This window comes from Athene cunicularia (assembly GCF_003259725.1).
Source record: "Athene cunicularia isolate RWA chromosome 2 unlocalized genomic scaffold, athCun1 chr2_part1, whole genome shotgun sequence".
In the NCBI taxonomy this organism is placed as follows: Eukaryota; Metazoa; Chordata; class Aves; order Strigiformes; family Strigidae; genus Athene; species Athene cunicularia.
The window spans coordinates 107,665,472-107,689,296 of record NW_020799095.1 but is presented as its reverse complement, the minus strand read 5'-3'; the positions used below and the strand labels follow the sequence as shown (position 1 = coordinate 107,689,296).

Genomic DNA, 23,825 nt, shown 5'->3' with positions numbered 1-23,825 from the left:
TACCATACAATGACTTTTAAAAGGTATACTGTAGTAATATGACTAATGTAGTGGTTATCTTTGTCAGGGTGAGGAAGCTAGTTTGAATTCTGTAAAACAGTTTGTGCACGATAATACTTCCTGAAGGTCAGAGTTATATATTACAAAATTGTGAGTGATAATTCACTGGATTTGGCTTATTTTTTCTGGATAGGACAATATAAAATATTTTTTTAATTTGTATTTTGGTAGCTACAGCTATGAACATAAATAGTTTATACAGAGGCTAAGATTTTCAAAAGATACTAAATGAACTACATGCTGACTAATTTTTTTCCAAGCCTCATATTAAAATGATGCTTCTGCAATCAAATGCAGATTTGTCTAATATATTTTTTTTCAGTATATTGTTATGTACAGTGAAATGCATTTTTGTGTTGTGTATATGATTCCTTATCAGGCAAGTGATGTTCTTACCTTTTCCTTAGCACATGCTCGCATATCAGATAATAGTCTGTTCATACCTTGTTCCAGATGTATTACTGGCTATATAAGCAACAACAAATGGAGGCTGCTTAAGCTTTTCTTCCGGATTTCATCCTTTCGTATGTAGTATTTTTCTCATTTTTCCTCCTTTCTCTAGAGCTATTCTGTCTGTCAATACATATTTGATTTACTAAGAGTTTCAGATTCTTTTGTACTCCTTGCTGGAGCTAATGTGGTCCATCTGGCCTGACTGTCAGGATGAGCCTGTTAGGAGAGTAGAATTTCACTTTACAGAGTCCAAGAAGCTGACATCCTGTCACAGATACAGTTAAAAATTCCTGCTTGCCAAATCGGCATATTTCTTTGAACAACACTGAATCCTACCATTGGACATAATTGTTTCATAAAATTGAAAAAGCCACCAAACATGAAAAAAAAGATATTGATGTACAAACAACATGCAAGAATGGCTCGTATAATACATTTTTCATGCATTTCCCAAGGAGAGTTGCATAGTTGAAAATGTGACTTGAAACTTCCATTATATGTATTATGAACTTTATTTAATAAACAGAAATCTTTTCCATAGCTTTAGTTTGAAAGGTTTGCGGGTGTTGTTCAGAGTTTCCAAGTCAATTAGTTTGTTGCAGTAACAGAACAATAATGCTATCTGCATTGCATAGAAGTTCATGTAGAAGATCAGCCATGGATGCAGCATTTCTTCTGCCAAGCTTGGTACACTTACATTCTTCTAACATTTCTTTGGAATGGATCAATAAACTGAGGTGTGGAGAATGTGAAGAGCATATTCCAGTCTTGCTCTTTGTTTACTCTGACTATCCATCCAGCTGGACTCTTGGGCAACTATTTTCCATTTCAGAGAGTTTGGAATAAACATATCTCTATTTTTTTAATAGTACTACTTACAAGAATATGGAATGCTAAAATCTATCATCTATGTGATGTTTGTTTCCGGTATTTTATATTGATGAAGACTGTAATATAGGTGTTGGGGTTTTTTTTGCTTTTCTACTAGTAATTTTTTGTAGGTTGATAATAGTTGGAAACCACATTTTACTGTGGGCTTCTAATATACCAGTTGCATATTAGATCTGGATCTGTGTTTGGCAAATTTTGGTTTATCAAATGTGTGAATTTTAAGGGTGATAAACAAGTTTGGTAAATTACCTCAGCTTGATGTCCTGAGGCTGAACTATTTAAGTTTTTAGCCAGTATTATTTTTCTGAATTACCTAAGTTATATATAAATAATGTTTTTGTTTATTGTAGTAAATCTGAGTTATGAGTTTATATGCAAATATGTAAGAGAGGAAAATAATCTACTTGTCTTCTGTTGATTGAGATTACAGTGTTTGAGACTACAGGTTTATGGACCTCCCTTCTATTCACAGTTTCTTAATTAAAATTAATCTCAGATTATCCATTTTATTTTTCACTTTTTTCCAGTTAGTCTTGGTTACCACTGTCATGATGGGATCCAAAATAATCTGTATAATTAAAAGAAAACAGATCACATAGGTTAAAATTTGGTCGTCTTGGTTTTTATTTGCTTTTTAACTGTAATTTCATTACTTAAGTAGGATCCACTGAGTAATTTGAGGTGACATCAACTATTTAGTTGTTGCTTTTCCCTTAGTAGGAAAAGTGAAAATGAATTTGCTAACCTTTAAAAATACTGTAAATACATCACTGATGGAACACATTCTTTTGCTGATGAAAATAAGAATTTTTAAAATGTGTATATATGTATATGTGTTATTATTTTTCTGATCATTAGACTGAAAAATGCTATCAGCAATATGTTTGAAACACTGTCATTTTCCTGTTCTTCTAAGGACAGTAATGAGCCATCCCAAGGTTTGTCAGATATGTCTGCTATTATACAGTTTTCAAATAGTTTCATGAAGGGCTTAAATTTCAGACATAAGAAGTTGTTTTATATTTTGTATTTGTAATATTATATAACACTAGTGCTCCTTGGTTCTTATTTCGCACACTGTTTGAAAAAGCCTCATACAAATGATGTGTTTGTAGACTTTGAGTGTGAGTCATTGACTTAGTGGTGTCACTCCATCCTCTAATGATCATTCAGTTTTTTATCTGAAAACAAAATTGGCTGCATTTCCCTTGTAATTTAAATTTAATTTTTAGATTTTAAGAAAGTGGTAAATAATTCCATTTTCTCACTCTAGCTTGCTTTTACAAAGGGATTAGAAGACCTGCATGTAAAAATGTTTACATTTATCAAGGAAGACCAAAGCAGTAAAAGAGTAATTTTTTTTTTAAATTTCACATTTTTTTAAATGGCTGTATTGTTAGTTGCATTAGTGTTGTAAAGAAAAGAAACATAATTTTGACAACAACATTAATCTTGATTTAGTAAAATGTAAGAATAATAAGACTAGAAGTAACTAAGTGAAATTAAAATAATGTTCATCTCAAAATATGAACTGTGTTGTGCTTCAGAGTACAAGAAAGACGCAGTTATATATGCTTTGTTAGGACTGTACTGTGTAGACATCTTGTGAAGGTTTCTGGCTTTAGAAGCAAGCAGATTAAGAACCTATGAAATAGCTTTTGATATACATTTTAGTGGGCTGTCTTCTCAAACAAAATTTTGCAAATCATCTTTTTGATTCCTGTAAGGCTGTTTATGATAAAGTGAAGTTAGAAGAGCCTTATGTAACATACAGGCATTTAATGTTTTAGGCTGACACTTTAATTAAGACACTGAGATTATTCCTTTTTTTTAAAACCCCAAATCCACAGACTGTATATGATTTAATCCCTATTACTGTTACTGTTATTTTTGGTATATCTACAAGGCACATTAAAGCATTGGGCCCCCCTGAACATAATTAGATTAATGTTTCATGTTTGTAGGACAGCTTCTTATACTTTTTAATATCTCTACTGATAAATTTCAGTGTCTTGTTCAGGTTCCTGACACCTTTCATTAGTGACCTCTGCAGTCAGATTCCCATTCTGTGTGCTAATTAAATAGTTAACATTCAAGAGTGTGCCACAGTATCATTTATTTATGTGGTTATAAGGCTAAGAGAGTTTAAAGAAAACATAAATGTGAAATCGGCATGTTCTTATAAAACAGTTCATATCTGTCACGTAGCTTTAAATTCCCAGCATGGGAACTACTGTTCTGGAACTTCATCCATTCATAAGGTTGAAGCAAACATTTGCTATAACTAAGTTTTGTATACATAAAAGTAGTCTAAGCTTGCCTCTAAGGCTCTGTGTCTTTCTCTGTTTTGCTTTGGGTGTTTCTATACTAGCTCCCACCTTTGCCTTTTTGGGTTCTGATACTAATTTTTCTCTGGGCAAAATCCTTGCTGAGGGCTAGCATAAAATCATCAAACTCTATTCATTTGGGATTAATTATGTAAAATTAATTAGAGCAATTGTATTTTGACCCTAGTCCTCTTTATCATCTCTCATCTCTGAAATTATTCCTTCATATTCTTCAAGCATTTCTGAATCTCTCCCTCCTTGTATTTGAGATTCTATTAAAGTAAGAACATTTTGTGCAAAAAGTGTGCATAGTAATAGATGTAGCTGTTATATTCTTTTAGTTGGTTTCAATACCAAAGCTTCCCAAGTTCCAAATTACAGGAAGAAAATTAGGCATGAGAAAATCTGTTATCAGCCTGCATATGAAGTTTAGTAGCTATCTGTATTATCTTTCTTTCTTTCTTTCTTTCTCCAGATAAGAGCAAGTGGATCACCACAAGACAAGATAGCTGTGCTTTTGTAAAAAGTCCATTACCCTGTATTAACAAAGCTATTCATCACATTCAAGGGTTAGAATTAAAGATGGGGAAATTCCAACAGGTACATTGGTGGTTGAAAATGGTAAAGTACTTTTTGTCTTTATAGGAACAAGTATATTTTTTAATAGGATTACTACGTTGATTTTTATAAAAATTTAACTTCATGTCATATGTACTCTCCAAAATAGTGCCCAGGCAATTAATTTGCTAGTCACGATATGGTTTTCATTTACTTAACAGTTTTGGCAAATCAAACCACCTTATTAAAATCAGTGTACCACAATATCGTAATGTCATATCAGTATATCATATAGATTAGTAAATTCATATGTGATGATTCAGTTGCACAGCGTCAAGTTGTTTCAATGATATAAATTGTCTGCAAAATAGTTTTTTATACTAATCTTGAATAGGTAGTCAAATTGAGCTGTGTGCCATTTTCTGTCATTTATAATAAGCAATGTTTTTTTTACTAAACAGTACTTAACAATTACTTAATTAAAAAGTTTCTTTATGCTCGCATTGAGAGACATGAATTTGAAAATGTTATGGTTCTTTCTCTAGCAGTACATGATGTCTTCCTAGTCTATATAGATTTTGTGTGAATAAAATCAAGAATAAAAGGAAGCTAAAAATGGGTATGTAGGTGAAGAAAGAATGCAATATGATAAAATCTTCCTAATAACTTATTTGAGAATATGATAAGTATCATTTAAATAATTCACTTTTACTGGAGAAGTGTTTTCCAAATGTTAATAAATTTTGCATATGTCTACACTGTAGTAAGAAGATCTGATTGCTGCTTGCACAGACAAGTTATATTTAAATAATTTATCTCCTATACCGACAATAATGTTGTCATAGCAGCACATGAGGAAAACTATCTTAGATTAGTATTCCATAAACGCTGTTAAATACTTTGCAGGGAGATATCTGCAACTGCAGCATAGATACTAGAAAAATCCAAGGTGCATGAACTACAGCCATATCTTGATTTACAGTATAGACATTATTTTGGTAGCAAATTTGATATTGCTTCATTCACCTTTATTGAAATTAATGTGAGAACAGTGAAATTATTTGAATGTCAGAATTTTGTCATCAGTATACTTGAATTAGATGGATAAGCACTGACATGTCCAGATTTTTATTCACTTTAATGTTAAATTGTTTCTATAAGTCTTGTGCGTGTTTTCCACATCTCTTCTAAGTTTTTGTTACTTAATATACAGAGATTCAAAATAGTCTGAGGCCTCTAGATGGTAGCATCATTATAAGTACGAGTTAAGAGGAGAAAAGGTGGGGTTGCTATAGTATGAGAATTTAATTAATGCTCTTAAAAGTCAAAATTAAGCATATATACTGAAATAGTTATACTACAAATACAGGGAGTTTGGATTTTACTTGTCTATATATGAATTTATTTACACTTCTACTAGTAAATTAAGTGTTACTAGCATTGTGTCCAGTTTACATGGAAAACCTCATATCCATAATATGTTAAATTCTTACTCTCCAGAACAGCATAGACATTATGCACACTGCCCTTGAGGAATGGTCCCTGACCCTTTCCAGTTTCTGAACTGTGGTTGGAAACAGTTTGGGAATGGTTTATGAATGTGGTAATTTCCATTACTGCAGGTTGTAAGATTTAGTAACAGTTTAATGGTTATAAGTGATCATGTTGCTGGGTCCAGAAAATTTCCCTGGCAGTATTTAATTTACTGTTGTAAACATAGCCCTAATGAAGAAAAGTCATGTGAAGTTCAGACAGAATCTCTGCTGTTGTTTTGGGATTTAGAAATACGGAGGTTAAGAGTGAAAAGGGATTTTTAAAAAGCATTCTACAAAATCGAGTAATATATAACAGGTATGTACAAATCCTAGGTTTTATTACCATTTGGAAATGCAGTTTTTAGCAATTCAAAAACTTTGCAATTATTTTAAAATGTTGAAAAGCATTCGTCTGTATGTACAGTAACTAGATCCTCTTATGATACAAAATTAAGTGGACTATTACGCTTTTTGTTAGGAAACAGAAAAAGTGTGTAACATCTGAGGTATATAATGGAGTTTATGTTTTGCTTTTGCAGTACAATTATGTGTTTAAGGATGAGAAAATACTGTGGTAAGAATTGTATATACAAAGTCATAGAAAATAAGGCATTTGTTTTTATGTCAGGTAATTACTTGATGAGGTGTTAGTCTGGCTATAGAGTCTGCTCTGTGAACTGGAGTTTCTTCTGTAATGTAGAATGCGTCTAAAATAAGCATTCTTAGTGTCTGCAGGATCTAGTTACTTCAGAAGACCAGAAGTATTTATGCAGAATTTCTCATATCTTTCTTACTTAGTGTTTAATTTTCAAAGATTCAATATGATTTCAGGTCTCAGGACACACTTAAGTGATGAATTTTTGTTGGTAACAGTTGATACTTCTGAAATTGTGCCAAATCCACCAGTTATCTCAGGTGTCTGACTAAGGGTGCTTCTTTTAAGCTCTCATTGCTTTAAGTTTTGGGTTGCAATGTGATGTATAAACATTCTGAATGTTTCTGCATACTTACTCTGATCTTTGTGAAGTTCTCTAAATACGTGCATACAATTTTCTGAATTTGCATAGAGGATCAAATTTACTCTCAGCTTGGCTAGACACAGGGAGACGAGTAATTAAAAAAGGAAAAAAGTTTAAATGAAATGGCCATTTCTACGTCACATGCTGTAATAAGATGGGAAAAAAAACAGGATTTTTTTACATGTTTTTCTTTCTTGGATTTCCTATACTTCATACTCTTAAGATTCTTATTAAATGCGTGACTTCTGTGTTTTCAGTGTAGTTTGCCATCTACTTATTTATGTTTAGTTCAAAAAACTTTTGTGTGTTTGAGTGACAAATTTCCTTGGACCACACTATAGAGTCTGCAACTTTGTGTCTTTAAAGTTAGAAAGCGAGAGAGGATGCTTATTAAAATCAAAACAGAATATAATTTCTAAGTTAAAAAAACAAGTTGAAAAATTGTTTTTTCTAGATATGTTTGCACTGGAGACATCTAGATAATACACAGATTTGTTAAAGGTTATAAATTTAAAATGTAATTTTAAAATGTAAAAGTCATGCACGTTTTTTTTTACATTTTACGTATTGACTGAAACACACTAAAGAACTCAGACTTTTCCTAAGCCTAGGGTACAATATAATACAATACAATACAAAGCCAAGTATTGAGAAAGTACACAAAATAAGTCTGAATGTGTGAGTTTATATTATTCATGATGCAGGCTACTTTATGATGTAGTTCTAATTACAAAGATTAAAAGAGGAGTTTGAAGAGAAGAATGTATCTTATGCACTGAGCTTGTTGTCCTGGCTGCTTTGCTTGACAAGAAGCACTAGTGCTTAAGAAGCACTAAATGCTTCTGCCACTTAGAACAGTCTGGAAAGTATCACATGTAGTGCTCCTGTATATTCAGAACTTGGAAAGAGCAACAGCTTTTCTACAACAGTTTCTCTTTGGCAAATCCTTGGGTATGAGGACAAAAATTGAAGATCTTTTAAAGTACACGATGTAAAGAAATCTGTTTCTTGTATCTAAAAAAAACCCCCCAAAAAACGGGAAAAGCATTTATATGGGAGCTGTACAATTAATAATTCTTCTGTATGACTTTCAATTATTCCATTTAACTAGCCAGCATTTAAATGTGTAGTATTCAAGAAAGGAAATTTTGACTTAGTGAAAGTATATTTATCTAACAATGCTAATTTAAATTCAGTCTAAAATTTTTTATCGACAGTGGCCTTTGTCTACAGGATAACAAAACAGGTGAGTGCTGAATCCGTTGAAGATAACTGGTTATCAGTATCCACTAAGCTGGATTTTAAAGAAGCTGGTATATCTGTGATGGAAAAAATATTTCATAATAGTCTCAGTGGTGAGAGTTACTTATCCTCATTTAGTATATGCTTTGCAATTGTAATAATAGTTGTTTGTTGCCTGCTCTATGTCTTATGTAAATGATATGAGTATCCTTTGAAATCTGTGTGTATCATCTGTCAAGCTGAAAGACACTTTTTAAATGTTATATTAAGGGCTATTAAATCATCATGTTTGCAGGAAGATAATTTACATTTCTGTATTTAGATTCATTTTAACCCATCTTGGATTTGAACCAGCTAAACTAGTTATGTTGGTTGTTGGAAATTCTAGGGTTTTTTTCATTTAATTTCTGTAAAACAAATAACTGCATTGCTGTTACAGGTTATTCATAATGTACTCCCAACAGAGAGTTCTCTTTTTTACAGTTTGCATCTTTATTCAGATTATATATTTTTTAATTAAGTTTTAAATATTAAAGAGATTGTCTGCAATTTTCTTTTAAGCCAATCTACAACCTTTGTACTACTAGCCTGAGGCAGTCCCGTCTGCAATAAATTGTATGATAAAATTTCTGTTGATAGCAATGAACCCAAAATTTCACTCCAGATTTTAAGTAGTTGTACTTCTTTCTAATGCTTGCAGTTTTTAATAAAAATAACTTAGAGAATTATTGACTGTGGAATCAAAATGGAAATTTCTTGGACTCTGCAGCTTATGTAATTTCCATTTTTTCAAAGATCAAGACAATGGATGATGACTTCAAAGAATCTTTTATCAAAACAAATAACTGAGGCATTTTTGATAGCCACATTTCACAGAATGAATTGATGATTTGTGTGTATCGTGAGTAAAACAGTGCTGTTGAGATACTACACTGAATATTCTTAGATCTCCAAAGACTTTAATGAAGTAAATGATACTTAGGAAAATAAAGTGAAATAAGTATTCTTAACAAAATTGAGATAATTAGGTACTTGTACTATTATTTGGACACTTACCCAAGCAACAAAGCAAAGATGAAAATTTTGTACCATCTGTATTAATATATTTTTGTTGCACTCTTCATTGGAAATGAGCTGGAGGAAAAGGCTACTGAATGAGAAAGTTTTGTTTGTAACCAGTTGTGCTTACATTGATACATGTGAAGAGGCTAGCTTTATTTTATGAAGGAAGCTGGAATAAAGAATATATGTTTATACCTTCATAAGAAATAATTATAGTTTATTTTTAAAGACAGAAATGTAACCATTTGTGCTTACTGTGATCCATGTGAAAAGGCCAACTTTGTGCTGAGAATGAAGCTGAAATAAAGAGCATGTCATTAAGCTTTCATAAAAAATAGTTTTAATATATTTTTAAAGATGGCAAGACATTAACCTTGAAGCAGGAAACAGAAGCTTTGCTATTGGAAGTTACTGAGCTAATTAAGTGTCTGGAGGCTGATTGTGAGGAGGCAGAAAAAGCTTTGGAGTTGGAGAAACAGCGGAGGAAAAAGCTTGGCATGAAAATTGATTGTATGTCACTTCGGAGGCTTCAGAAGCTCCCCGCAGCCATGCAAAAAGGTATTGGTATTGAAACTAAAAGTACTTGTTATTTTTCACTCAGTTCATTGCCAAGAATAAGAATTATGATATGACTATAGTTGTATTTATCATAATAAGAGAACAATATTTACTCATGAATTTGGTATGCTTGAATATATATCCAGAAAAAAAATATGTAAAGTCCTGTGGGATGTTCAGCATTGTTTGAGAAATAGCATGAGTAGACAAGACACTCTTAAGATGATAATAAATACTCAGTTCGGGTCAAGGAATGAGAAGCTGAAACAGAATTATAAAATAATGCATTTGAGTTAAACCATAGATTAAACCACAAATAAAACCCCTAAATTTGTTTTGAGAAAGATTTAAAATGTGATAAACTTGAATAAAGTACTTACATATTTAGTAAGAATTGTTTGATGTAACCATTGATAGGTCTTCTTGAAATCCCAGATTCTAAGGACATTTACTATTACCTTTTGTGATGAACTGACATCTACACAATAGAATTAAAGAAAAAACAAAAAGGCAGCTACTTAGCAGCTGTTTGCTGTTTGTCCTCTGACACATGGTCAGAAGCAGGTACCATCTGAACCTAAATTTATAGGAAAGTTGTGGAATTTGTAATATAGGTTCACAGCTGGCACTCTAGTGCATATTCTGGTGCACATCATCCTAAAATCTTTGACAAATACCTCACAATCCAGAGTGTGGTGACAGTGCAAGAGTCTTCCATAACTGTGTTCACTGATGGGTAAACACTGAGTGAAAATTACCGTATAATGGAGGCAAGCCAGGAGTCATTTAGTTGCAAATGCTTGGGGTTTTTCCTCTCTCTTTTCCCCCTCCCTCCCCTAGAAGGCAAAATGTCAAATAGTGCACTTTCCTAACAGTATATGAGAAAAATGTATGTTTGTTTATTTTAGCCAATGGCTAATGCTTGACTTGGAAGATTTTGCAGAGGTTGTTTTCCTTAAAAGCAGTTGGCCTCTGAAGGACAATTTATGATGCCCTGAAAACAGAGGAGATTGAATAAAGAATCAGAATTAAGATTCACTGATAAGTTAGAAACTGCATTCAGGAGAAGATCCTGTGGCAACTGAAAGGTCAATTTTACAGAAGTAAAGAACTGCAAGAAGAGAAGGTTGATAATACAATCTTCATTCTTCAGCACAGGATTTGAGCTGCAGATATGTTACTTTTTACTTTTTGATGTACTTACCTACAGTGATGAATCTGTAAATCATTTTTTGTGTGTTGCTATACATTGCTGTTGCTTTTACTTTACTGTTTAGCATTTTCTATAAATATTAAAAGTTTGGAATACTGGAATATAATTAACACATTTTCAATTCTGTTAATATATGCAATGATAAAGTATATATAAAAAAAACCCACCACCACCACCACCACCACCACCAACAACAACAACAAAAAACAAAAAAAAACCAAAAAAAAAAAAAAAAAACCAAAAAAAACAACCAACATGAAGTTTGGCTGTGAAAATTAACCAACTCTTCTCCCTTGATTTATCAGTGGGCTACATCAGTATGACATTGTGTCCTTAGAGTAAATATATAATTTTCAGGCTTATAACTTTTTATATTACCTATAAGACAAAAATTATGCTAAAATCGAATTGAGGATAAAGGAAATAGACCCTCAGGGATGTTATCCCTAATCTAAGTATTGCAAGCCCAAGAGATTCTTAATTAAGAGTTTGCATGACCCGTTCAGAGTAGACACTGAATCCTGTTATTTCTTCAGACTTCCCTTGATTTCCATTATTGCTGCATCTATGTGCTGTAGCTCATCCAGCTCATTACAGTGACATAACCTATCTCCAAAAATTACATTCTTTGAAACATAGCAAAAATCCAGTGTAAAACACATTCATGTGTTAGGTATCAGTATCATGTAGAAAAGCCACTTATACATACAAAGTTGCTTTAACTTTTAGTAGCAATGAAATAACAATTTTGTAAATTTGTGATTTATGTCTTGTTAACACAGCAAAATTTATCAGCTGTTAAGGGATTGCATTGAATAATTCCACAGCTACTTCTCAGAGCTAGAGAGCCTTTTTTTCCTCAGTAAAATGTGCTTCTCAAATTTATGGCAAAGTTTACTGCACTTGAGATATTTTCTGATTTTTTTCTTATCTGATAATCTTACTTTACTTTCCCTAGTTTCGTACCAGTATTTTTTTCCATATAGAACATCAGCTGCTGCAGGATACCATATCGTAAAGTTTATTTTCCTAAGCAAAGTAAAACATGTGTTGTCATTCAGCAACCACTGGCCTAGTCACATATTTTCTTGTAAAGACCCATCAGGAATTTATGCCAAAGTCAGAAAAGTAAATGCAGCAAACTGAATTAAGACCGACATACTTCTGTGTGGGAACATGAAAATGTTTTGTTTGTTAGCTTTGAGTTTGTATCTTTAGTTTAGCTTTTCTGAAGCCACATTTAGTTCAGGCAGTATCCCTGAACTGAAAATAGTTGGCATATTAAGAGGATGTGGGATTTATACTTGCCCTGGTCTTCCTCTACATCCACATGTGTCTATTGCTGGAGACTAGGAAGCTCAGTAGAGTTGTTCTTGTGTTATAGTAGCCTGCTCTAGATATGCCTTAAGGCTAAAAGATTTAATTTCCATCATAAAAACAAAACCACCCCTCACTTTGAAGGTTTGCTTGTATTACCTACTAGGATTATTAAGTATGATTTTAAAAACAGTTCCACTTCTAATGCAGTATTTGGTGGTGTCTTTTTGTCACCAATGTCCTCTTTTGGCATTCAAAGTAGTTTACAGCAAATTTTGCAAATCTTACACTTAGTATTATGACAACATATTTCCTAATCTCACTAGGTATTCATGGTGTCACTCAGATACTCAGATTTTGTTGTGCTAATTATCTTTTTAACAGAATATGAAATGTGTATTCAAGATACCTTGGAACTACGATGGCATTTTGATTGTAAAAACCGTCAGCTGCAACAAGTATAAAGCCAAATAATTAACATAGAAACAGTCAACAGAAAGATTCAGGAGGATATGGACTTCATGAAGAAACACAGCCCTCTGCTGGAAGAAAAGCTGAATCTAGAGGGCAAAGCTGTGAAGGATGTGTTACTGGCATATGAAAAGGTAAATGCAAACAATGTGAAGATGTTTGTTTTAGAACTGTTCCACTACACAGGTACATAACCTTTTAGATGACAGCAGTCTTTTGGAAGTACCAAAGTCCGTTTTGAATTTTGTGCACAAAGGCTGCAAATTGTGTGCCTGTACAGCTACGTATAGGCACTCTGTGCAGACAGAATCCAGGGAGGATAATGCTGTCGGCCTTTAATAAATGTCTCTTAAGCATATATGAAATGTAATTATACCTTTGTAAGTTGATTTCATGTGGGATTTTTCATGGGGAATGTAGAAAGCACGTATCTGATATTTGCATAGATTCTTCTCAGATTTCTCACAGACATCAGCGTTTGTTCCAGAATGAGGAGATGTTAGAAGCTGTCAAAAAAATGTTTGTAAGATTTAATTAAAAATAATTGCTGATGTATATTTTTCCCAATTTATTTGCTGATAGTATTTATTGTTAATAATATAGATAATAATCTATTGTTTGTTGATAATAAATGCCTAATGTGGGTAATGTCAGGCTGAATATTCAAAGTGTAGTGAAGTTGTAGGTAGTTTAATGTCTAAAAGGGGAATGATACTGTGTTACTTCAATTACAGATTTTAGTACTAATTATTATTATTTTTTCTATATATTTTCTGTAGTAACTTTTAAATAAAAATCTAGAGATTAATCTATTTTTCAAGGTACTAAAGATAGTATTTTGTTTGTAGATGATTCTTAATAAATATTGTTTATTTTAATTTGTTTTATTTTGAACTCATATTTTGAGGATGCAACAAACATGTCAAAATCCTTTTAAAATTATCATGAATTAGTTCTGACCTACGAAAAGCTCACATTTCTATCAGTGTTACGAGATATGCTCAAAATACTGGCTAATTAAAATTCAAGTTGGTTATTTTAGTTTTTATTTTGTATTTTTTTTCTTATTAATGTCTTAGAATATGTTGTATGCAGTTAAAATAGTGACGTGTACTAAAATACAACTCAGAAAGTAGATTTGAAATATTTTTCTCTAAAGACTATTTTAAATAAATACTTTTTTTTCAAGGGTTTTTTCTTCTTTCTTTCCAAAAAGTGACACTACATATCATAAGAAGATAGATTTTGATGTTACTGTAGCTTATTTTATATTTCATTTCAACAAAATTTCTAATTGTCAAATAAAATATTTATGACATTGTGCTCTAATTTATACGCTGTTTGTTACTCAGAGGGTTTTTTCCTCCCATGGCCTTAAAAATCCAGCTGATACTTAGTTTTCTTTGCAGTTAAAACAAGTATTTTGTTTTGAATCTCTAACTTTTAATATCCAGAGAACTTCTTTGAGCTGTGATGTGCTAGATTATAATAAAGATTTTATGTCATGATGTTATGTGTTTATATGTGTGATAATATTTTAAAAGCAGAGACCATAGACATGCATATCCCTATCTGTGAGTTCTTAGGAACTATACTATTTATGTATACACTAAATATAAATATCGTATTTATACCATTGAAAATTGTGTTCATTGTCTGCATTCTCATGCCCTTCTTTTACATAGGTGACTGTTGGGTTTGGACATCCTCCAGGAGATGTTTAAGCAATGATTTTGTCAGAATACTGAGTGAAACCTTAGTGGCTTCTTTCAACATTATTTCTTTCTTTCTGCTCCAGAGGTCACTATCTTCCCATGGAAGTAGCCACCTTTTCTCAATAACTTCAAAGTTTTGTAACAGAGTGAAAGCCTTGCTAACATGTCTTTATGTTATGCAACTTTATGACCCATTCTGTTGTCTATCACTATGATTGTATCTATTGCAGACCATGCAGAATTTGTTAAGTTGTATGACATCACAAAGTACTAGTTCAACTTAGAATTTCAATTTTTAAACTGCAAATAATCAGACAAATCTTGAAATTATTATTCTTATATAGCATCTTTCAGAAAACTTGTTTTATTTTCTTAGACGTCAAAAAGATATAGTGATGTTAGTTGTGAACTCATGGAAATCCAAAAGACAATTGGTGAAGAATCTGAAAAGAAGATAAAATCTATATATAAGAAAATGAAATATGCCGAGATGCTATTGAGTCAATACAAGTAAGAGCTATTCAATATGGTATTATAATGTTCTGTTAATTTTAATATTGACAATCAAACTATATAAAATTTGCTTTTAGAAATAATTTTAAGTTCTGGGTTTTTTTTTAAAATCAAAATGAATAGAATTATATATAAAAGAAGGGCTGACCTTGTTTGTCTTAGCTTACATTAGAGGAATAAGGAAGGGATGATGTCTGGAAATACACCCAAATGGAAAGTTCCATGAACTGACTCCTTAAGCATGCCATTTTTACGTTATATTACTTATTTATGAATTTTTAATCCCTTTGACAGAACATTTTGCTATCATTCTTACTGACTGCACAAATTACTTGCAGTGGATGTCAACACTTACCATAGTACCATAGTTATGTTATAATGATAACTTAATTAACATATTAACCAGAACAATTCTAGCAAACACCATTCAAGTTTTTAACTTATCAAAATACCCTGTCTTTCTTTTTTTTTTTAGCAAACCAGCAAAATTACTATACCTTTTTGATTGCAAGGTAGGTTCTGTATGACAATGACTTATGTTGCAGTTCCCTCACTGTAACCTCTTGTCAGGTTAATAACCCTTGAATTATCAAGTAGAGCTATAATAACAGTAGGACACTGCTAATGGCCAGTCACCTGCAAGTAATCTCTCCTTTCTGTTGCTGAACATACAAAGAGTCAGTACCAAGAATAACTATGCTAAAGAACAAGAATACCAAGTATTTTCATGTTTGGTAGGAGGTTGCACTTGACTTTGCTGCATATGCCTATGGCTAGTTGCCAGGTTTTATTTGGCAAAGTAGCAAGAGTCACAGTGGCTCTTTTTCACTTGAGATGAGGAAAATTTACAGGCATAATTGAAAGACATCAGTAAATTTTTGAGATAACCTTTCTGGCAATAGCAGATGTTTCCATACTGCAGCCATGTGACAGCAACTGTTCTTCAAATATCAAGTATTTAAAAAACTGTGCATGGTAATTATCGAGTATATATGTTTTGTAGTAAGTCATCAAATTTGGTCCAGCCTATTCATTCAGAACTACTTAGGTTCACTAGGAACTTACATGCCATTTCCATAATTCAAGTTGTGCTATGCACTACCTGAGTTAAGAGAGCATGCACCATTTTGGTATTCCAGGGACCTGATGTTAGAAAGTGCCTTGATGTACAGTAGTGGATGAAAACTTGTCCTGCTCACTGATGCTTCATTCAAGGCAGCAAGACTAATGCTAATGGTTGAGATGTACGTGCAAACTCATGTCTTTAGTAAGCTCATTTCAGTAGATGTTAATTTCCCATCCAGAGAAACCATTACCAGGGACTGTTCCATCTAACTCTGCTCTTTCTTTTCAAGGATCATCCTTATAAGAAGAATTGGCTTTATGAGTTTGCCTAAGAGCAGTAAAGGAGTAACTACAGTGCTGAAGAGGAGTGTCTGGTTACAGAATTTCTTATTTTTTAAACAAATGAGGGCTTAGGGTGTCTTATGCAAAGATCCATGTATCATCTCAAGTTAGTGCCATATCTCTTCTACAGTTGTTCTGTCTCTTCAAAATTAAGACACTGTGGTTCTCTTACTGCAGAATGTCTGTTCCCATGCACTGATCCATTCAGCTCACAGGAAGTATTATGAACACAAAATACTTCCTGATCATTTGTAGAAGAGGATTATGTTTATTGGACTAATAGTGGAATTCAGACTTCACAAAGTTTGTGGCAATAGCAGTAGGTCCTTCAAAGAGATGGGCCATCTGTGTCTGCTAGATAGCTGGGTGATTCTAGAATGCTGTGACAGTCTTTCTCTCTGCTTCCAAATATGACTGTGAACTACAAGAGCTACTCTTCACACCAGCACAGATGTAATATCTGTAAGGACTGTTATTCACTTCTTCTCAGTGAAAGTCTGTTTACCAAAGATGGATCTCATCTTTACACTTTTAAGAATCTTATGCCACATTTCAACCCATCTTTGTCAAGAAAACATCAAATTCTAGAAATTGTTACTAGCAGAAATAAACTTTGTGATTTTTCATGTTTACAGGCCAGCAGCATACTGCCTGACTTTCTAAAAAGACAGAAAGTAAGCAGTTATGAATAGCTTATTGTCATGTTTTAACCCCTGTAGGTGGCTGAGCCCCACACAGCCACTATCTCACTCTCCCCAAGCAGGATGCAGTAGAAAATCAGAATGGTAAAGGTAAGGAAAGTTTGACAACTGCAAACAAGCACAGCAAAATAAGGAATTAATTCAGTATTTCCTGTTGACAGACAGATGTTTAGCCATCTCCAGGAAAGCAGGACTCCTTCACATGTAACAGTTACTTGGGAAGACAAACGCTGTAACTCTGAATGAACAACCCACCTTCCTCCCTGCATTTTAATTGCTGAGAGTGATGTCATATGGCCATATGCCTGGGGTCAGTTGGGGTCAGCTCTCTCAGCTGTGTCCCCTCCCAACTTATTGTGCATGCCCAGCCTGCTTGCTGTTGGGGCAGTGAGAGAAGCAGAAAAGGCTTTGATGCTGTCTAAGCACTTAGACATCTCTGTATTATCAACACTGTTTTCAGCACATAACACCATATTAGCTACTGTGAAGAAAGTTAACTGTATCCCAGTCCAAACCAGTATACTTACACACAAGGCCATTGTAATTCCTGCATTTCTTTCAGTGGAATATCTTTTATAGGCTTGTCTGCCATGAAGGCCAAAACCAAATCCTCAAATAACTGAGTAGTTGTGAGAGCTTAGGGTACTGCAAGTGACCTTTTTATTTGATGTACCAAATAGGAAGAATGGTTATACTTTTTAACCTGTATGTAAACTGCTTTAATAATATGTGATAGAATAAAACAAGGCACACAGTAGAATTTGGGAGTGAGGTATTTTGGTTCCCTCTGTGAAGGGACTCACTCTCAGAGGGACATAAAGAAGAGGTCATAGCTGCTATAGCTGTTTTCTGTTGGTTTTAGATTTTTCTCTTCATTTCTTTGTTCAAGAAATAATTAGAATTAGTAAGTGTGATCGTTTTGCTTACTGTTTATGGTGCTCAGTATGCCATGGTGAAGAGCTGTACCTGATTAAAATAATGGGGGTAGGTTGTATCGTTTACAGTTTCTTTAGATTCTAACATCTTGGCAACTTTATTTCAGAAACGGATTAGTGGGAGCAGAAGGCTTCCTGGATGACATGTGTTTACTCAAATGATGTTACTGCTCAAGAAGTTCCAGTCTTGCACTCATAAAGTGTCTGTGCACTTGTAATAAGATCCAAACTGTCCTTGTCTCCCTGAGTCAGTGTAGGGTAAAAAAAAAAATGTATTTTCCTATAAAATGGATAGCTTAGCAATACTAGAGGAATAAGTGTCTCTGTCTGACTTTTTTCTTTTGTCGGCATCTCTGACTTTTTTCTTTTTTGATTCTGACCTTTCCAGTGAATTTCTTGGTCTTGTTTTTATTGAGTTCAGCATAATTTTGACACTACATTAGAGGTATTTATAGTAAATATATTTTGTTGCCTCTAAGATTAAAAAGTGTCACAGTCAACATGTTTGTATTTCGTTAACTAAAGCTTAAGTTTTTTCATTTCAGAGCCTAGTCTGCAATCTGGAAAAAATATATGAAAATTAAAATTGTAGCCAGAAACACAGCTAAACCCCAAGTATTTTATTATACAAAAACTGAGACGAGAATTCTGTAATACCAATACTTGTCAAAGCTGGAGTGACTTCTGGAAATTACCATGTGATTCTCCAGTTAAAGCCACTGCATGTATCTAAGTGATGGAAAAGGTGTGTAAAGAGTAGGAGGTAATATTTACTTTTGATGGATATGAGCCTGTGAATGCAAGCTTCACAGTGTCTTCACAATGTTTGGAATTTTAATTCTAGCCTAAATTTGTATATAGAAATGATCTGATCAAATGCTCATTAGCTCCTTTGTGGGTTCTAGCTGAGAGAAATCAGACAGCATGGACCCTGATTCTGTAACTGGTTAAGTTAATTGCAAAACTCATTTTTATTTTAATTATGGGAAAGATCAGGTCCTGAGTAAGAAGTATTACCAAAAATGTAGTGTGATTTATTACTCTGTAGTCAGATACTTTGCAGATCAGTTTAGTGTTTTCACTGGCCTATTTAGTGTTTTGTCATCTTGTTTGAATTACTAGATGCTGGCAAGAATTGTTAGCAATGATGATAGTGATCCATTGCTGGAGGTGATTTTATCATGTAATATCAGAATAAATGATGTTAAAAGGATACGATTTTACTTTAATTATTTTTTTTAAATACTATTCCAGCATATACTTACTATTAAACCTTATTCTTTATCAATTCATGCTTACAAAGTGTGGTCAGCAGCAATTTGTTATAGTCAAATTGCTGTAGCTTGGGAGTCTAAACCTTAAGATGTATGAAACGATAAATATTGCTGTGTATTGTGATCCTTCTCCACTAGCCTATAACTTCTGTGACTTTGGATTTTTACTTTGTTCCTTCTTCCTGTTTTTCAAAGCAACTTCCATTACTGTCAGTGTGCTTTCAGAAGACTTCTATATTCTATGACCTTTCCACTCTCCTGACTCCTTTTCACTTCTGTGAAATACTTTTCTGAAATGGGTCGAAAGGTAATGCAAGCAGTATTCCAAATGAAGCCATGTCAATTACTTTAATGGGGACGTCTTTCATTTTTTATTCTAATGTTTTTCTTCCTATTTCTTACTTAATCTAACAACTTCTTAGCTTCTTTAACTGGGCCAAATGTTGAGTAGCCTTTCAAGTGTTTGTGGAAATACATACATGTCTTTCTTGATTTGATATAGTTAATTTAGAATTTTTAGGTGTACTTAATTTCTTTGACTTTATACTACTTTTGAGTTTGGACACTAAATGGTATGTGCTGTTTTGTTCTCCAGTTTCTTAGTTTGTCTTGAAATTTTTCTTAAGTTTCTTAGTTCTTTTTGGCCTTGCCTATTGTAATCACATTAAATGCAGACTTTTAATTTCACTACTTCTTGCCCTTTCAGATCATTTGTAAATATATCAAGGTAACAGAGATGGGATTTTGAGATACCGCGCTGTTGACCTATTCTTTCAATTAAAATTGATTGTTTAATCTTACTTCTGCATTTTTTCATTAGGATTAGAATTTTTCATCTTGCCTCCTGACTACTTCACTTTTTAATAGCCTTTTATGCAGGATTTTGTTCAGTTTCCTTTAGAATTCTGTCATTGTGTCACAGCTGTCAGCTTGCAGTTGTAGGGCAGTGTGAATAGTTTTCTTGTTTTGGTAGTCTTGGTGGAAATCAAGGCTCTTGAGATTAGTTCATGTGCAAGAAAGTGTGGCATTTTCCTGTAACAAGCCTTTGTTCTGAGGTGCATTAAAATTGCTTTACAGGAACTCTTTGTTCTTTTGAAAAAAGTTATAAGTAAAATCCCAGTGATAATGGCAATAGGTAACTAATACTGGAAATTCATCATCTATACCGATAGAAACATACCATGTATGTTTTCTGTTTCACCTAGTTAAGTGATTTCCTAGTGATACCACATGACAGTGATTTAGACTGTTGTGCACCTTGTAACCTGTTTTGTTTATGTGAATGTGAATAGAAGAAGAGTAGAAGACTCTTTTTTCTACCCCTCAATGAAGAAATTAATTTTGTTTGCCTACTGTATCTTTTTTTTTTTTTTTTTTCCTCAGCCATTTGCTAGACTGGTAATTAAAGTCATACTTACATTACAGAGGAAGTAGACCCTTCAGCTGCCATCTGAGGAGGACTGGAATAACATGTGGTATTGATGGGTGTGAGAGAGACAGATTTGTCATGGCACAGACTTGAAAGACTGTTCTGCAGTTGATACTCTTTTCTTTATGTTCAGTGCCATCAGTGAGAAAAATGAAGATTGCATGAAACTCAAAGTACTGAGGCTAGGGTACATCACACAGCACAGTCTGTTATTTTTACACATACTTGCTGTGGCTGGTAGTACTGTATTTTTCCATGAGATTATACTCAGAAAATTGTAGCTGATAGGTAATATGAGAAGAAAATTACAGTCTGTGCCTGTTACATGTCTGTTATGTGTTTATTTCATGAGTAGTGGGAACTAAGAAAGTAGAGGTGTTTGAAGTGTTAGGTTTCACGCTCACATTATATATATTCTGTGACATTTCGAATACGACTTTGCAAGATAAGTCTTTACTCCATCACTAGATGAAATCTTGGAAACAAATGAAGAATGTCTATCAAATAATCTTGTAGGAACGGCTCTTGAATTAGGGATGAAGTCTCTTCATTATTTTCTGTTGTCTTAACTGCGTTTAAGTATGCAACACTCGTTCAGGGTTTTTTGGGTTATAATGCAATAGATGTTCATCTTAGTTCTGCTGTGGTGGACTTATTTTTCCATTTAAGGCATGCTTCGGAATGTGTTGTTGACCAGGATAGTTCTCTGGGAGGCATGGAGAAAACTCCTCTTTTCATCCTGGTGAAACAATAATAAAAAGAATGGACAAGCACCAGCAATCATTATAAAATTTTAACCTGATGTCCCTGTATTTCTTCTGCCTTTCACCTAATCCGTTCTCATACACGGCTGTAACAAAAGGCCTATGCACGGCCTATAATGAGGCCTAATAGTGTCTTGTGGGAGTGTTTTCCTGATGACTGTTGTAGTTATTATTATTTCTTTCTGTAATTATGGACAGTTTTCCTTCACTTAATGTTGATAAATCTGCTATTCAGAGTGATAGTAAAGTCCTTATCCCCTCCTTTGACCTTGCATACTGTCTGCAAGTTCCTTTTAACATGAGGAATTGATGTCAGTAAAAAATTTTCTTCACCAATGACATTTGTCCACAAAATGACAGGGCAGTGGATTGATTAAGTGAAGATGACTCTGAAGTAGATTCAGCCACTAGCAGAGAAAGAAGTTGACTCTTGTTCCATTTAATTAATGTATGAGGTATAAAACAAAGTCTTGTGTTTAACTACACCAATACCTTTTCAGAGGTCAAATTAGAAGTTGTAATGTTGGCAGGCTTTTTAAGTGCAAGTGAACCGGTAGCATGAGTAGTTTTGATATCTGGCTGAAATTGCATGAACCTGCCAGGGTAGATATTTTGAAATTCTCTCATGCATACCTGTTCAAGAAACGTAGTAGAGAATCAAAATAAATCTTTACTAATTCAGATCTGCTTTACATTTTCCTTTATGGAGAGGGACTACCTTGGAATATTTCCAAATAGATGGATTCACTTTGTGTGTATTTCTATTAGGAATGAGTTAAAGCATTCTGAATTTATTTGGACCGAATACTGTATGAGGTTAAAAGAAACAGAGGAGAAGATTATAAAGGATGAAAAACACCTTGAGGAGTTAGTGAAGCAAAAAGCAGAAATCCAGGAAGATGCAAAATGTTGGAACAGCAAAGTGAGTCTTGAATATTTATAAACAAGCAAGTAAATGAGTATCTTTTATTGAAAAGTACATGAATGCGTAAATATTTTGTATGTTTAAGAGTTAAGGTCCTCTGTAAAAGTAAAAATACAAATACTGACTTAAAACATGGTAAATTCTGTAGAACTCATGTTCATTCTTCTGTTGTAGTATTATTTTTCAGCTTTATTTATTAAAAATATCATAATAATCTTACATTCCTTTAAGTGACCTGGATATTTTCAGTTGTTGGATGCATATCTGCTTAATATTGCTTATCTTCTTAAATTATCTGGAAGAAAGTGTACATTTTGTGGGACAGCATAAGCCTCCTCTTGCATTAGTAGATTTTTTTGACCTGCAATGGCACATGATGAACTCTTAGAGTATGCAGAGTGATACCCTATTTTACTTGAAATTCTGCTGTTTTCTACTATATTTGTCTAGCATTCATTTTGAAATCTTGTACTTGGCAGTTTAAAATCTAAATTGAGTTCCTCACACTGCCTTACTAGGAGTTTCCAATTAATTGACAGCTCCATATGTGGAACCAGTAGAAAATGCCTAAACCAGGATTTAGATACCCACAACAGAACTTACTCTTTTTTTTATATATATGTGTATGTATATATGTATAAATAAAGTATGAAATTAATTCTCTTGTACATGTCCAGTACGGTTGTGCTTTGTACATCTAGATAGCTAGGTCCTGCTAAGGATCCAGTGTAATCCAGAATCTAGGTGGAGTGTTTATAAGAAGCCGAATCTAGCAAGCATGCTCAGGACTTAAAAACCCAAAGCACTGCCCCTGCAAAAGTAAAGATACAGTCATATTAGACACCAATGGGCATGTTCTTGCCATTTATTTCCAACTATATTACAGTTTTCTTCCTGTTATTGGCACCAGCAATTGCTACCAGCTGATAACTAGAAAACCACTACTTTTTAAATAGAGCCAATACTTAGTAGTAAAACTTTTTTTTTTCTTTCTGGATTTGTTTCTAGCTGGGCTTGCCTGACCTGATATAGTCCAGTAGGTACTACTGGATATTAAGACCAGCACAAGGGAAAGAGAGAAATGCACAATAGGGATAAGGTGGAGCATGGAACTGCTCTGTTGGGTGACCACCTTTGTTTTGATTAATTTATGCTAATGGTGAGCCAGAATTAGGTTTAGCATAAAACTGTTCCATTATTGTCAACTTTGTTCAAAAACATGACTAAAACAACTAACTGAATAAATCTTTACAAATAATAGCAGATTTTCAGAAAGCCCAAAGTAATTCTTATGATCATCATAGAAAAGTTAGTGGGACAATTGAGTTTTCTGGGAATTGGGAAAATATTGGAATTATTTTCAGTGACTTCAGTGGGGTTTGAATTTGACCCAAATTATAACATGACAATTGTAACGTACATTGACAAGTTTGAAGACAGATTTGGTGATGTGAAC

The 23,825-nt window shown here is 33.4% G+C and overlaps 1 protein-coding gene across 1 annotated transcript in view; it reads left to right on the top strand.

Annotated features, from left to right (window-relative positions):
* The first annotated feature begins 2,268 nt into the window (after positions 1-2,268).
* Positions 2,269-23,825, top strand: part of CCDC178 (coiled-coil domain containing 178) — a 113,888-nt gene continuing 92,331 nt past the window's right edge. Inside the window, 8 exon segments of the mRNA XM_026841456.1 lie at positions 2,269-2,342; positions 4,207-4,331; positions 6,364-6,398; positions 8,077-8,189; positions 9,505-9,705; positions 12,620-12,840; positions 14,798-14,931; positions 22,213-22,370. Of these exon segments, the coding sequence (XP_026697257.1) occupies positions 2,285-2,342; positions 4,207-4,331; positions 6,364-6,398; positions 8,077-8,189; positions 9,505-9,705; positions 12,620-12,840; positions 14,798-14,931; positions 22,213-22,370 (1,045 nt within the window). The 5' untranslated portion in view covers positions 2,269-2,284.